We start from the raw sequence: 13,323 nt of genomic DNA on the forward strand, positions 1-13,323 counted from the left end.
ATAGTTCGATTTTGATTTCCTCTGACCAGAGCACCTTCTTCCACGTTTGGTGTGTCTCCCAGGTGGCTTGTAACTTTAAACGACACTTTTTAGGGCTATCTTTCAGAAATGGCTTTCTCCTTGCCACTCTTCCATAAAGGCCAGATTTGTGCAGTGTACGACTGATTGTTGTCCAATTGACAGCCTCTCCCACCTCAGCTGTAAATCTCTGCAGTTCATCCAGAGTGGTCATGGGCCTCCTGGCTGCATGTCTGATCAGTCTTCTCCTTGTTGGAGATGAAAGTTTGAGTGGACGGCCGGGTCTTGGTACATTTGCAGTAGTATGATACTCCTTCCATTTCTATATGATCGCTTGCACAGTGCTCCTTGGGATGTTTAACGTTTTGGAAATCTTTTTGTAACCAAATCCGGCTTTAAACTTCTCCACAACAGTATCACGGACCTGCCTGTTGTGTTCCCTGGTTTTCATGATGCTATCTGCGCTTTAATCAGAACACCGAGACTATCACAGGGCAGGTGCATTTATACGGGACTTGATTACACACAGGTGGCTTATATTTATCATCATCAGTCATTTAGGACAACATAGGATCATTCAGAGATCCTCAATGAACTTCTGGAGTGAGTTTGCAGCACTGAAATAAAGGGGCCGAATAATATTGCACGTCCCAATTTTCAGTTATTTTTTACAAAAGTTTAAAATAAGCAATAAATTTCATTCAACTTCACAATTGTGTCCCACTTGTTGTTATGGTGAAGAATCAACATTAACATTTTCATCTTTATGTTTGAAGCCTAAAATGTGGGAAAAGGTTGAAAAATTCAAGGGAGCCAAACAATTTCGCAAGGCACTGTATCTTTGCATTGCTGGTGCAATTTCCTGTTATATGTCAAAGATCAGCACTATGGCATCAGCAATAAATATTATTGCATGGAATGTTCGAGGCTTGGGGGAGGCAACGAAAAGGTGCGCTCTGTTTACATATTTGAAGCAATTTCACCCAGCCATTTTGTGGGCTTCTGAAGTGCACATGGTAAGGGAAAGGGTTCATTTGATGCATAAAAATGTTATCTCTCAGGAGTATCATTCAATGTACTCGATGCATTCTAGAGGAGTGAGCGACTTAATACAGAAATCATTCCTATTTTCCTGCATCATATCCTCAGTTGATCAATAACCCTCAGTCCAGTAGACCACTGTGCAACCGGCTCTGTCTTCACCTGTTTTTCCTCTCACCCATTCCCTGTAGACTGTGAGCCCTCGCGGGCAGGGTCCTCTCTCCTCCTGTACTAGTCTGTTTTGTACTGTTAATGATTGTTGTACTAGTTTCTATGTATACTCTTTTTCACTTGTAAAGCGCCATGGAATGGCGCTATAATAATAAATAATGCCAGCCCGTGTGCATGACATAGGACGCGTCATGCACCCCGGCTTCAGAAGAAGGACGACAAAGATGGCTGAAAGAGGAGGTGTTGCACCCGGAAAACTGAGCCATCCATCTGACCTGTCTGCTCCGCACTGACAGTTTAGGTATTATAAAGTGTTTTTTAAGTTCTACACAGCGGCCTGGGCTCTTATATACAGCATGTTACAATGTTGTATATAAGAGCCCAGTGGTGCTGGCCGCAGCTTATAGTCACCAGATCTGGTAACAGGTTCCCTTTAACTGATTGCTAATTAACTTGCATTTGTAACGGATCCGTTTTTTTTTCTTAAGGATCCATTTCAAATGAAAGTACACTGGAAATAGAAAACCATTAACAGATCTGTTCTCCATAGACTCCCATGTTAAAAAAAAAATAAAAAATAAATGGATCTGGCAAACATCAGTTATTTAACAACAAATAAAAGTTGAGTCTGCATATCTTTTTTTTCCCAACAGATCTCTGAATGCTCCATTCTAATGGATAATTACAGGACATCTGAACTCAGCCTAACACCTTTGATTTACAAGTTGACATAATGTTGTGCTGCGCATAGGAAAGATATATGTCCTACCTTCCAGTCCAGCCAGTGACTGCCCGCTGCAGTGAGGGGTTGTCCACAGTCAGGTCACGATGGAGGACTGTTAGGTTTGGCCTACTGCATTTCATGAGATTTGTGGACAATAGGTTCAAGACCTTAATGGTTCTGTGATAGTTGGGGTTGAAGATTCTTTAGTTATTTGGTCTCATATGAAATTACATTTCAAAAAGTGTTGCCCCCAACAAGGTAGGGTTGACAGTAAACACTTGATAACTTTCCATCATCTACACTACTGTCCACACATAGCTTACTAGCAGAATTACCCCATTTTGCACAGGCGTATTTTGTTGTTTACTGGTTTATTTAAAAACAATGTTTGCTGTCGTGTCCGACTATAGAAGATCACAGCGCTTGGCTGTGCAAACTGCTCCCTGACCTATTATTCCTGTTTGGTGTATTTGGTATCCTATGTATCTCCTCTGCTTGATTTTCATCCCTTTCCCTTTAGGACCCTGCGTATTTTCTCACCCTGTCAGCTCTCTTTCATCAGCACTTCCCTTGGTGTCTTTATATACCCTCACTTCCCCTTACTCTGTGCTGGTGATACGTCTAATACCTTTAACAAGTCTTCAATGCAATCATTCGGCTTGTATACATCTAGAGAAACTGTTGTTACAATTAGGGTACCGTCACACTTTAGCAACGCAGCAGCAATCCCACCAGCGATCTGACCTGGTCAGGATCGCTGCTGCATCGCTACATGGTCGCTGGTGAGCTGTCAAACAGGCAGATCTCACCAGCGACCAGTGACCAGACCCCAGCCAGCAGCGACGTGCAAGCGACGCTGCGCTTGCACGGAGCCGGCGTCTGGAAGCTGCGGACACTGGTAACTAAGGTAAACATCGGGTATGGTTACCCGATGTTTACCTTAGTTACCAGAGCACACCGCTTAGCTTAGCGTGTGCAGGGAGCAGGAGCCGGCACTGGCAGCGTGAGAGCTGCGGAGGCTGGTAACGAAGGTAAATATCGGGTAACCACCTTGGTTACCCGATGTTTACCTTGGTTACAGCTTACCGCAGGCTGTTAGATGCCGGCTCCTGCTCCCTGCACATTTAGGATTGTTGCTCTCTCACTGTCACACACAGCGATGTGTGCTTATCAGCGGGAGAGCAACAATAAAAAAACGAACCAGGGCTGTGTGTAACGAGCAGCGATCTCACAGCAGGGGCCAGATCGCTGCTCAGTGTCACACACAGCGAGATCGCTAATGAGGTCACTGCTGCGTCACAAAAAACGTGACTCAGCAGCGATCTCGCTGTGTGTGAAGTACCCCTTACTCTCCCCAAGTCAACTGCAGATAAGTTATACGTTTATTTTCCCACTGTTTGTTAGCCTTGTGTCTTCTTTAGAGCTTAGTGGGGTTGACTAATAGCTAATCCCATCCACTCCCTACCTAGGGCCTACTTCAGGATCAGCCAGGGTCAGGTATCCAGCTCGGTGCATAGGTGCAGCACCTAACTAAGGGTTAGAGAGTTGAAAACCAATCAGAAGCTCCCAAATTACCCATATGCCAAATTTAGGGCTTATTGGTCCAGTCATTTGGCCTTAAATTAAAGGGGTTGTCCAGTATTCGGACAACAACTTCTCAATCACGGTTTCCCTTTGATGCCAGCTCAATTTCAGCCGTATTGGCACTGGTTTTCCAGGGGCTCGTGTGACATTGATATATCACTCAATCCTTGTGGCCATTTAGCAGCCGATTCACTCTCCAGGTCATTTGGCTGTAAATTAGTATTTTTATTCATGCTCCATTTGTTTGTCGTGAATATCTCAAGAACAAAGGCCAATACCAGAAGAAATACACTCTTCATCTCACACATCATTTCAGTTGCCATTTTTATTTGATAATGTTGAGAAAATGAAAACATTTCCAACGCAGAGATGAAAGAAAACATTTATTGAATCAATGTCAATACTTCTCTGTAATATCTACAAGCCAACACTGAACTTACTTTATTCAAGAATGAACACAATGTACAAAAAGTATGCTTTGTTATAAAAATATGTCAATTATTTACTTCTTATTCTCTTGTTCAAAGAATGTGAAAATATTTTTTGATAAACCTGCTCTTTAGACAGATTGGTAGTAGGATGATAAAAAGCATGGCGAATAATCCTGGCACAGTCTGATGCCTTTCACAGAACAGTGTGTAATGCCACACAATACTGAAAGTAGTACAACAGTTTATTAGGCTTTTGGATGTAGCACAACAGTGTGACCATCTCTGGTCGGGTGAGGAGCAGAAATCCGCACATGAATCCCACCGCTGCTTGTTCATGAGGAGCTTTGATCTAGCGGGTTTACTGTAATTAATCCTCATTTCCCCATTCTGATAAGCCATCTGTTCTGACACTGTATGGATAAGGTATACTTGTCATACTAGACATTATACAGGACATTTTGGCGTCACGGTTCTCGACAGGCATTCAGTCAGCGTTACATTTACATCCCATTTATTCAATACTGTGTTTGACGTGGTGCTGAAACTAGCCCGACATGATGGTGTCACGCCAGCTCCAAAACACACCGCTTACATGATCTGAACACGGGACCAAACAACATGTATATCTGTAAACAGTGCAATATCAAAATAGCTATTTTTACAATGTGTAAAAGACATACACGTTTCGGAACCTGAGCAAAAGACATTTTACAGACGCTGTCAATTCACCCTGTATTTTAAAAGCCTTTTTAACTTTTCCCTTGCCCTGGAATTTTTTCAACCACAGAGCAGCAGCCTACAATCATATAAGCCTGTAAGAATGAATATGGTCTTAAAGGAGAACTCACAAAAAGGTAATAGAAGAAAAAACATAAAAACTCCATTCAAATTGGGAAATAAAAGGAAAAACAGGGTCACTGGGAGTGAGAAAATACAAGCACCACTTCCCTACTGGTCCCAATGACCACTCTTCAGATGTGATGAAAAGAACTGATGTAATGTCCAAATTTTAACTTCTACTACTAGCTAAAATGTGGACATGATCCATTCTCTAATAGGGTCCCTAATGAGAAAGGTGACCAGGGGGGGTGCACACCTATTGGTATTGTCACCTGGAGATGATTTACCAGGCTTCAGATAATGCATTTAAATGTTTCCCATTTGCAGGAAGCTTTTATGGTCTTACCTGGCCGTTTTGAAAATTCTCCTTTGAAGACCTCCAGCTATGTTTTATTTTTTTCACCACAAGAGACAGAACTAAGTCCCTTTTCGTTTTCAACGTGCTCTTGCCAGTTGTGTTAAGAAAGATTGTTGGAAATTGAGCAATTCCACAAGATTATGAGTTATCCATGGATGAATCATAGACACACTTCTTGCCAATCTACCTTCACTCCAATCTAGAAGTCCCTAACCTTTTGTACCTTGTAGCCACATTAAAGTTTGAGCCAAGATCCAGAGCTACATTCAACTCAGAAATGGAAAAAGATGGTGTAATTTGTCTGCAATATTGCCTGGGCATATTTTCTTAACTCCAGGTTTCTATGGTGGGCTACCGAGCTGGGAGTCATGAGTTACCAGCTGGGTACCACTACCCTAAATCATTAATAAAGGTCAGGGTTGAACAAGAAAAGAATGTCTCTGCCATCAGAGGTGATTAACCAGATGTTGAGAAGATGCGCATTGTCAACCTATTTAAGAAACGCTGGTGCCACCTATTTCTCATGTTCCACCAGCTTTTGAGTTCCCGAATTGAAATCTTTTAAGCACAGGAGCTGGGGATAGCAGGTAAGCAGAATTAGTTTTCTTTTTCACTTGGTAGCGTGTGGAGGGCATGGACCCCAACTCAATGAGTGGCCTCTTGTGCAATGTAAAACTCAACACCAGGTGGAAATGCTCTTCCCATGGCTCATCTGACCATTTCTTATATTTCGGTCTCTTGTGGTTGGTAAAACCTTTAAGAACATTAGTTGGACTCCCTTTCTTCAGGTCATACAGTTGTAATTGATGGACTATGCGATCTATTCTAATCATAAATCTAGAAGTTATATTATATTCTCCTTTTATAAATTTCTCCATTTGAAAATAATTATCCTTTTCTTCCATCTATAGATGTTTGTGCCAATGTAGTGTCGGTTATGATGCGTGTGATTACTCCTGGAAGGGCATAATGTTAATATTGAGAAGCACATCGCAGCTTTTAATGGCTAAAGCAAAATGTTTAGAATATCACTGGCTAAAATCAATGGTTGAAAACTGGCCATAAAGCTAATGAACTCTGCCAGCAGCTGCATGACAGGCCATGAGTTTCAGCCCAGACCGGAGAGATGGTTGCCTGTACATCATATCATGTTATGGGATTATTGCAGGTAGTCTGACATGCACTATTGGCCACCTAACATTAGGCAACTAAATGGGTAAGAAAGCCGGAATGGTGATTCTAGTATTTCCTTAGAACAGACAAAAGCACCAACACAACACTTCATAGGTTACTACATTGGTTTACAATCTCGAGGTCAGAGCTTCCAAATAAATATAGCGAACATTTACAACAGAATTCCTTATGAGTGGAAGCGTTTTATTATTACGTCGTCTTATTATTATCATCCTTAGCACGATCAGATTGGGGTACACCTAAAGTGATATAGCTATACTCAGTCTTTACACGCATTTTCTCCTGTTGCTTTAGGAGGTTATTTTGGCAGATACAAGTAGCATCATCTTCAGCAACAGGCAGTTTCCCAGTTTCTAGACCCAGCATAGGGCCACTGTACAAAGCAACATTACATAGCATGCAAGTCATCTACTTCACTGGCAGTCCAAATTTCAAGAAGCATTGTGCTTGACGGTCCCAGGCCTTCTCAACATCCATGAGCAAAGGCCTGCATATAGCAATTATTAACTAACGGGGGAAAAAAAAAAAAGAGTGAAAAATGAGCGAATCTGCAAAATAATAGGATTTCGAAGATGTTGCTATTCATTTTGGCGTTGACTCTTTGTGCCCTTTTGCGCTTGGTAAGACAGTCGGCACAGGCCGTCATCTTTTTCACGTGGGAGTACAAATGCATCATCTTGCACATAATGAAGAACACAGAAAGCAGTCACCGATGCAAAATGAGGGTGGTAAAGACAAAAGGAAGGAGAAGTAAGAACCATTCAGAGGACCCTAGAAAGAAAGAATATAATAGATTAGTCATACAAATGGGACCTGACTGTTGATATGGTTTCCGATCTGGAAGAGCAGCGCTGAACAACTGTACTAATTACACATTAAAGGTGGTCCGAAACTAATAATGATTTTCACGCTTTTTTGATCAAAAACAGTAATTACTAAACACCCTATATTATTTATATCTATTATTACTATTTACTTACTGCAGGGAATATTCTCATTTTGTTTCTATCTTAAATGGACTCTGTCAGTAGGTTTCTGCAATGTAAGGGTACCGTCCCACTTTAGCGACGCTCCAGCGATCCCACCAGCGATCCGACCTGGTCAGGATCGCTGGTGCGTCGCTACATGGTCGCTGGTGAGCTGTCAATCAGGCAGATCTCACCATCGACCAGTGACCAGCCCCCAGCCAGCAGCGACGCATGGAAGCGATGCTGCGCTTGGTAACTAAGGTAAATATCGGGTAACCAAGCGCCTGGTTACCCGATATTTACCTTGGTTACCAACGCACACCGCTTAGTGCTGGCTCCCTGCACTCCTAGCCAGAGTACACATCGAGTTAATAAGCAAACCGCTTTGCTTATTTACCCGATGTGTACTCCGGCTACTTGTGCAGGGAGCCGGCACGGACAGCGTGAGAGCGGCGTACGCTGGTAACTAAGGTAAATATCGGGTAACCAAGCAAAGGGCTTCCCTTGGTTACCCGATATATACCTTGGTTACAGCTTACCGCAGGCTGCCAGACGCCGGCTCCCTGTTCCCTGCATATTCAGAACGTTGCTCTCTCGCTGTCAAACACAGCGATGTGTGCTTCACAGCGGGAGAGCAACGTCCAAAAAATGAACCAGCACTATGTGTAACGAGCAGCGAACTCACAGCAGGGGCCAGATCGCTGCTCAGTGTCACACACAGCGAGATTGCTAATGAGGTCACTGGTGCATCACAAAAACCGTGACTCAGCAGCGATCTTGCTAGCGATCTCGCTATGTGAGAAGTACCCCTAACCTGAAGATAGCATACTGCAAGAGTTAAAAGAGACTTCAGCCCTGCTTCTGTTATCTCAGAGTCTTTTTTTAGTTTACATGCAATGTTAGCTTAAGCCTCTTATCTTTATCATTAGTGGATCTCAGCAGCACATGAGCTCTAGTCCAATTCCACCCCTTCTGTGATGAGTAGCTTTTATCTATGGAAATATGAACTGAAAGCCTGGTGTGGGTGTGTATAGCTCTTCCAGCACTACTATATGCAAAATCTTATATTTTTCACTGTGAAAAAAGGCTGCACACAGTAATCTAAGTGATACACATTGAACTCAGGGCCTCTTTACCTACATCCTGCTTCTCTCAGATAAGGTAGCAAAACTGCTGACAGATTCACTTTAAGTTTTGTCTGTTAAATTGCCATGGTATATATGCGACATGTAAGAGCATTTTCACACTAACTTATGCTCCAGCTCGTTTCTTTGATTTTGATGTAGTTTTCTTGTACTTTGTACAAACGAGCTTTACGCCCCCTTTTTGAGCTAGGCATTTAAATTTATAAATCTTCCCATGGGCAGGTATCTGAAAAGTCAGGCCCGATCCTGCTCTAAAATTTAATCTTCATTGAGGTCACTTGACACAGGGAAAGGTTTTTAATACTAGAGGATAGGGCTGTCCTGAATGAGGTACACTTTGTTGCATTGGGATTGCATTTACGCTTTTGTTTTTTTTTTTAAATCAAAACAGTGTTTACAAAAGTACCCTATGCCATTTACCTGTACTATTACTTTTTACTTATAGCAGGACATATATTCATTTTCTTTCTATCTTAGGTTTTGTCTAATAACTATTTTAATCTAAAATGACTATTTATTGTAATAATCGAATAGCTTTTCTAATATGCTTTAATTATAAACTCCTTACCGTTCCCTTTCTAATCTAAATGCTTTATGTTATACCTAGTTCCTATTCGGTGATGTTCCGTTTGAGAATCTCCAGTGCATCAGTGATGTCCATTACACAGCCTGGCATAGTCCCTGCTCTACTGAGCAGGTGTCGGTTCTCAATTTTGATGTAAGTAGGATTTTGTCATTGTGCAATATTTTTCTCAGTGCACAGTGACAGCGCGTTCCCCTGCCATCCCTAATAGATATGATGAGCTGGCAAAAAAAAGCACATTGTAAGGAGAGAATAGATCGAGGAGAGACCAACTCTGCCCCAGATTGTAACATCACTTTCCAGGGTGGAGATGGTCTTTGCTTGCTGAGTACTCACCTTACCATGTGCAATGACAGTACGCTCGCTTGCCGTCTCATCAAAAGACTTATTTTCATTCCAATCCATACATGATTTTCTAACCCTTATCGTCTATTGATACAATAGCAAGTGGGGCATCAGACAATAAATCTTTAACCTACAGCACTAATAGGAAGCAGTGGGGTGCTTTCATGACTGCTATTGCAGTGTATTCGACATTTTTAGTCTTACGATTCTTTTACACGATCATAATGAGCATCCAATTGACACTCATTTAAGGGGCTTTTTATCCGGGCCAGTAATTGTGAGCTTGTGTAAAAGCTTATAAACATTATTGATCCCTGTAAAAGCCATCTACTATACATCTTTTAGGATAAGTGGAAGATTTCTGAAACTCACATTCACTGACAATACATTAATGCTACACATACTGACCAGGTAATACTAAGGTTATCCTGCTTTTGTATCTACAAGTTGCATCTGGACATTCGCAGACATGTTGCCACCATAGCCGCCCTTTGACTGCATTTGGTTTTGGATAGAACTCACCTGCAACATAAAAAAAAGCATTAGAGACCAATATGATCACGTACTGTGATATTTACAGCAGAATTATACAGCATACAAACAATGACCTTGCAAAGGGCTCCTACGTCTGACTCTGGAAAGACAAAAGAACTTCTCTGCTTTTTGAGACATTTTCTTTTCTTACTTTAATATAATAATAATAATAATAATAATAATAATAATAATAATAATAATAATAATATCAGGTTCCATTACAAAATATGATGAATTTTTTGCTTTTTATAAGCCGTGTTGGACAGTCTCAGACAACATAACAGTTGAATGTGCACGGAAATAAAAAGCCTGTAAATTCACAAATGCAATTTTTTTAATGAAACTAAATTGCAAAAAAAAAAAAAATAAAAAAAAAATATTTTTAGCCAAAAATTACAAGCGTTTCAGTAATAAATAATTTTTTTTCCCTAGACTTGGACGACCCTTTTAAAGCTTTGAGGCTCACAAAGTCTCAAGACACGAGTGACCATACCCTCTATATCAGTGTGACGTAAAGTGGTAAATCGGAATAAAGAAAGATGCTTTGCACTGAAATGATTTCACCTTCCTAGCTACTAATCTATGGACTTTCACATTCATGAATGGGTTTATTCTACTGCTTATTGCAGATATTTAAAACTTTCTACAGAATCTACACTGTATTTGCACAATTTCTGGAAGAATCTACCGTTTTACTTTCTCTGTAAATTTAAATGCTACCAAACATGAGTAAGCAAGGGCTTCCAGTAGATGTACTTGAGGCCAATTTGATTACCCAGAGCAGAGGTCTCAAACATGCAGGCCGCATGCAGCTCCTCAGGCTTTTTCTTGCAGCCCGCAGGCACGTGGACCCCGTGACAATCCGTGCCAGGGGCCGCAGTAGTGAACGCTTCATTTCATTTGAATTAACTGCTGGTGCCACGCTGAGCCGCATTATCCCCCCAAAACATATATGAAGTTTGAACATAGCATGAGCCTTATGCAAACTTTACTACCAGTAAAGTGTCCCATGCCTGCAGAGTAATGAAAGGGAAGGGAAAAGAAGGTGCGTAACACATGGGATCATCAAGCAAATATATATCCAAAAATAGCAAAGGTTTTTATTAATGAACAATAGCAAAAAAACGCCAAAGACATATTAAAACCATTTAAAACACTCACAAAAGTGAACAAAGTGACCGGGGTTTGCATGTAATAAAGCAAAAAAAAAAAACAAGGTACCCTCCTCCAATCGTAACAGTCCAAGGAGGTAATGCACCAAACACTCAAAAATGTGAAGTAGCTCAATGAATATGTAGCTTAGGAAAAAGCTATTGGTAACAAATAACATAGATGAACAAGAAAATAAACAAGAGCATATCAATACATACTATCCCACCAGAATCGCATAAAGAGATGGGAATAGGGAACAGAGCCTTCAGGTTAAAGTAAACAACCATGATGGAGGAGGGACCCAAAAGTACACTTCACATTGTTGAGTGTTTGGTGCATTACCTACTTGGACTGTTACAAATGAAGGAGGGTACCTTGGGATTTATTTTTTTTTTGCTATATTACATGCAAACCCCGGTCACTTTGTTCACTTTTGTGAGTGTTTTAAATGGTTTTAATATGTCTTTGGCGTTTTTTTTTTTGCTATTGTTCATTAATAAAAACATTTGCTATTTTTGGGTATACAGTGGAACCTTGGTTTAAGAGTAACTTGGTTTGAGAGAGTTTTGCAAGACAAGCAAAGCTTTTTACAAATTTGTAACTTGGTTTAAGAGCAATGCTTTGCAATAAGAGCTAATACTCACCATGCACACGTCTGGTTCTGTCTTTTCACCACGCTCTGACCCGCTCTGGAGGTAAATTTCTGTACATATGTACTGTATAATGTACACAGTATACCATTGTATAGTAAGGTATATACTATATAGCATATCTTTCAATTTGCATTTGTGGATATGGTATTGTACTTTCTTATTGATAACCAGTGCAGCACATTGCTTGTACTGTATCTCCCGCACACCAATTCTATTGTAAGCTAAAGTGCAGTTTAAATTTATTTTATATGATTTTACTGTATTGCACAGTATTTTGTATTAGTGCACTGTAATAATGTTATATGAATACAGTACATTATTTTGCATTATTGTAATACGTTTGTATAAATACAGTAAATATTTTAGGGTTGTGGAACGAATTGTCTGTGTTTCAATTATTTCCTAAGGGAAAATTTGCTTTGATATAAGTGTAACTTGGTTTAAGAGCAGACTCCAAGAACCAATTATGCTTGTAATCCAAGGTTCCACTGTATATTTGCTTGGTGATCCCATTTGTTACACACCTTCTTTTCTCTTCTCTTTCATTATCCTAGTACTTTAGGTGTGCCTTTGGATTGATCCCATTTCTATTGTTGTAGTGCCCTCATATTGTTTTATATATGCCTGCAGAGTCACACCGGCCAGTCGGTAAACATGCCATCTGGGGCCAGAATATATCTCATGCCACTGTGCCCGCACACTGGGAAATGATGGATTCTGGCCAGTGGGATGCCCGTGCAGTGAAGCAAGGTGTACTGGTGCCTGTCCCATCTGTGCACTGTGCATGCACCAGTTGCTGCTAGAACAGGCTTGTAATAACTGATAGCAGCCTGTAAGATATCAATAAAGCATGGTAAGGGAACTGGCCAGAGTAAGGGTACCTTCACACTTAGCGATGCAGCAGCGATCCGACCAGCGATCTGACCTGGTCAGGATCGCTGCTGCATCGCTACATGGTCGCTGGTGAGCTGTCAAACAGGCAGATCTCACCAGCGACCAGTGACCAGCCCCCAGCCAGCAGCGACGTGCAAGCGACGTTGCGCTTGCACGGAGCCGCCGTCTGGAAGCTGCGGAGACTGGTAACTAAGGTAAACATCGGGTATGGTTACCCGATGTTTACATTAGTTACCAGTGTGAGCAGGGAGCAGGGAGCCGCGCACACTGAGCGCTGGCTCCTTGCTCTCCTAGCTACAGTACACATCGGGTTAATTAACCCGATGTGTAATGCAGCTACATGTGCAGAGAGCAGGGAGCCGCGCACACTGAGCGCTGGCTCCTTGCTCTCCTAGCTGCTGTACACATCGGGTTAATTAACCCGATGTGTACAGCAGCTACATGTGCAGAGAGCCGGAGCCGGCAGCACAGGCAGCGTGAGAGCTGCTGGTAACTAAGGTAAATATCGGGTAACCACCTTGGTTACCCGATGTTTATCTTGGATACAGCTTACCTCAGCTGTCAGATGCCGGCTCCTGCTCCCTGCTCGCTTCATTTGTCGCTCTCTTGCTGTCACACACAGCGATCTGTGTGTCACAGCAGGAGAGCGGCTTTGAAGAAAACGAACCAGGGCTGTGTGTAACGAGCA

General features: G+C 41.6%; 1 protein-coding gene across 2 annotated transcripts in view; it reads right to left on the minus strand.

Annotated features, from left to right (window-relative positions):
- Nucleotides 1-3,908: 3,908 nt before the first annotated feature.
- Nucleotides 3,909-13,323, minus strand: part of CDC42SE2 (CDC42 small effector 2) — a 137,362-nt gene continuing 127,947 nt past the window's right edge. For both annotated transcript variants that reach the window (XM_075318968.1, XM_075318975.1), the window contains 2 exons: nt 9,811-9,924; nt 3,909-7,132 (listed from right to left, as the gene is read on the minus strand). In XM_075318968.1, the coding sequence (XP_075175083.1) occupies nt 9,826-9,924 (99 nt within the window). In that variant the 3' untranslated portion in view covers nt 3,909-7,132; nt 9,811-9,825. The remainder of the gene's footprint in view (nt 7,133-9,810; nt 9,925-13,323) is intronic.

Source organism: Anomaloglossus baeobatrachus, chromosome 1 (genome assembly GCF_048569485.1).
Source record: "Anomaloglossus baeobatrachus isolate aAnoBae1 chromosome 1, aAnoBae1.hap1, whole genome shotgun sequence".
NCBI classification, from domain to species: Eukaryota; Metazoa; Chordata; class Amphibia; order Anura; family Aromobatidae; genus Anomaloglossus; species Anomaloglossus baeobatrachus.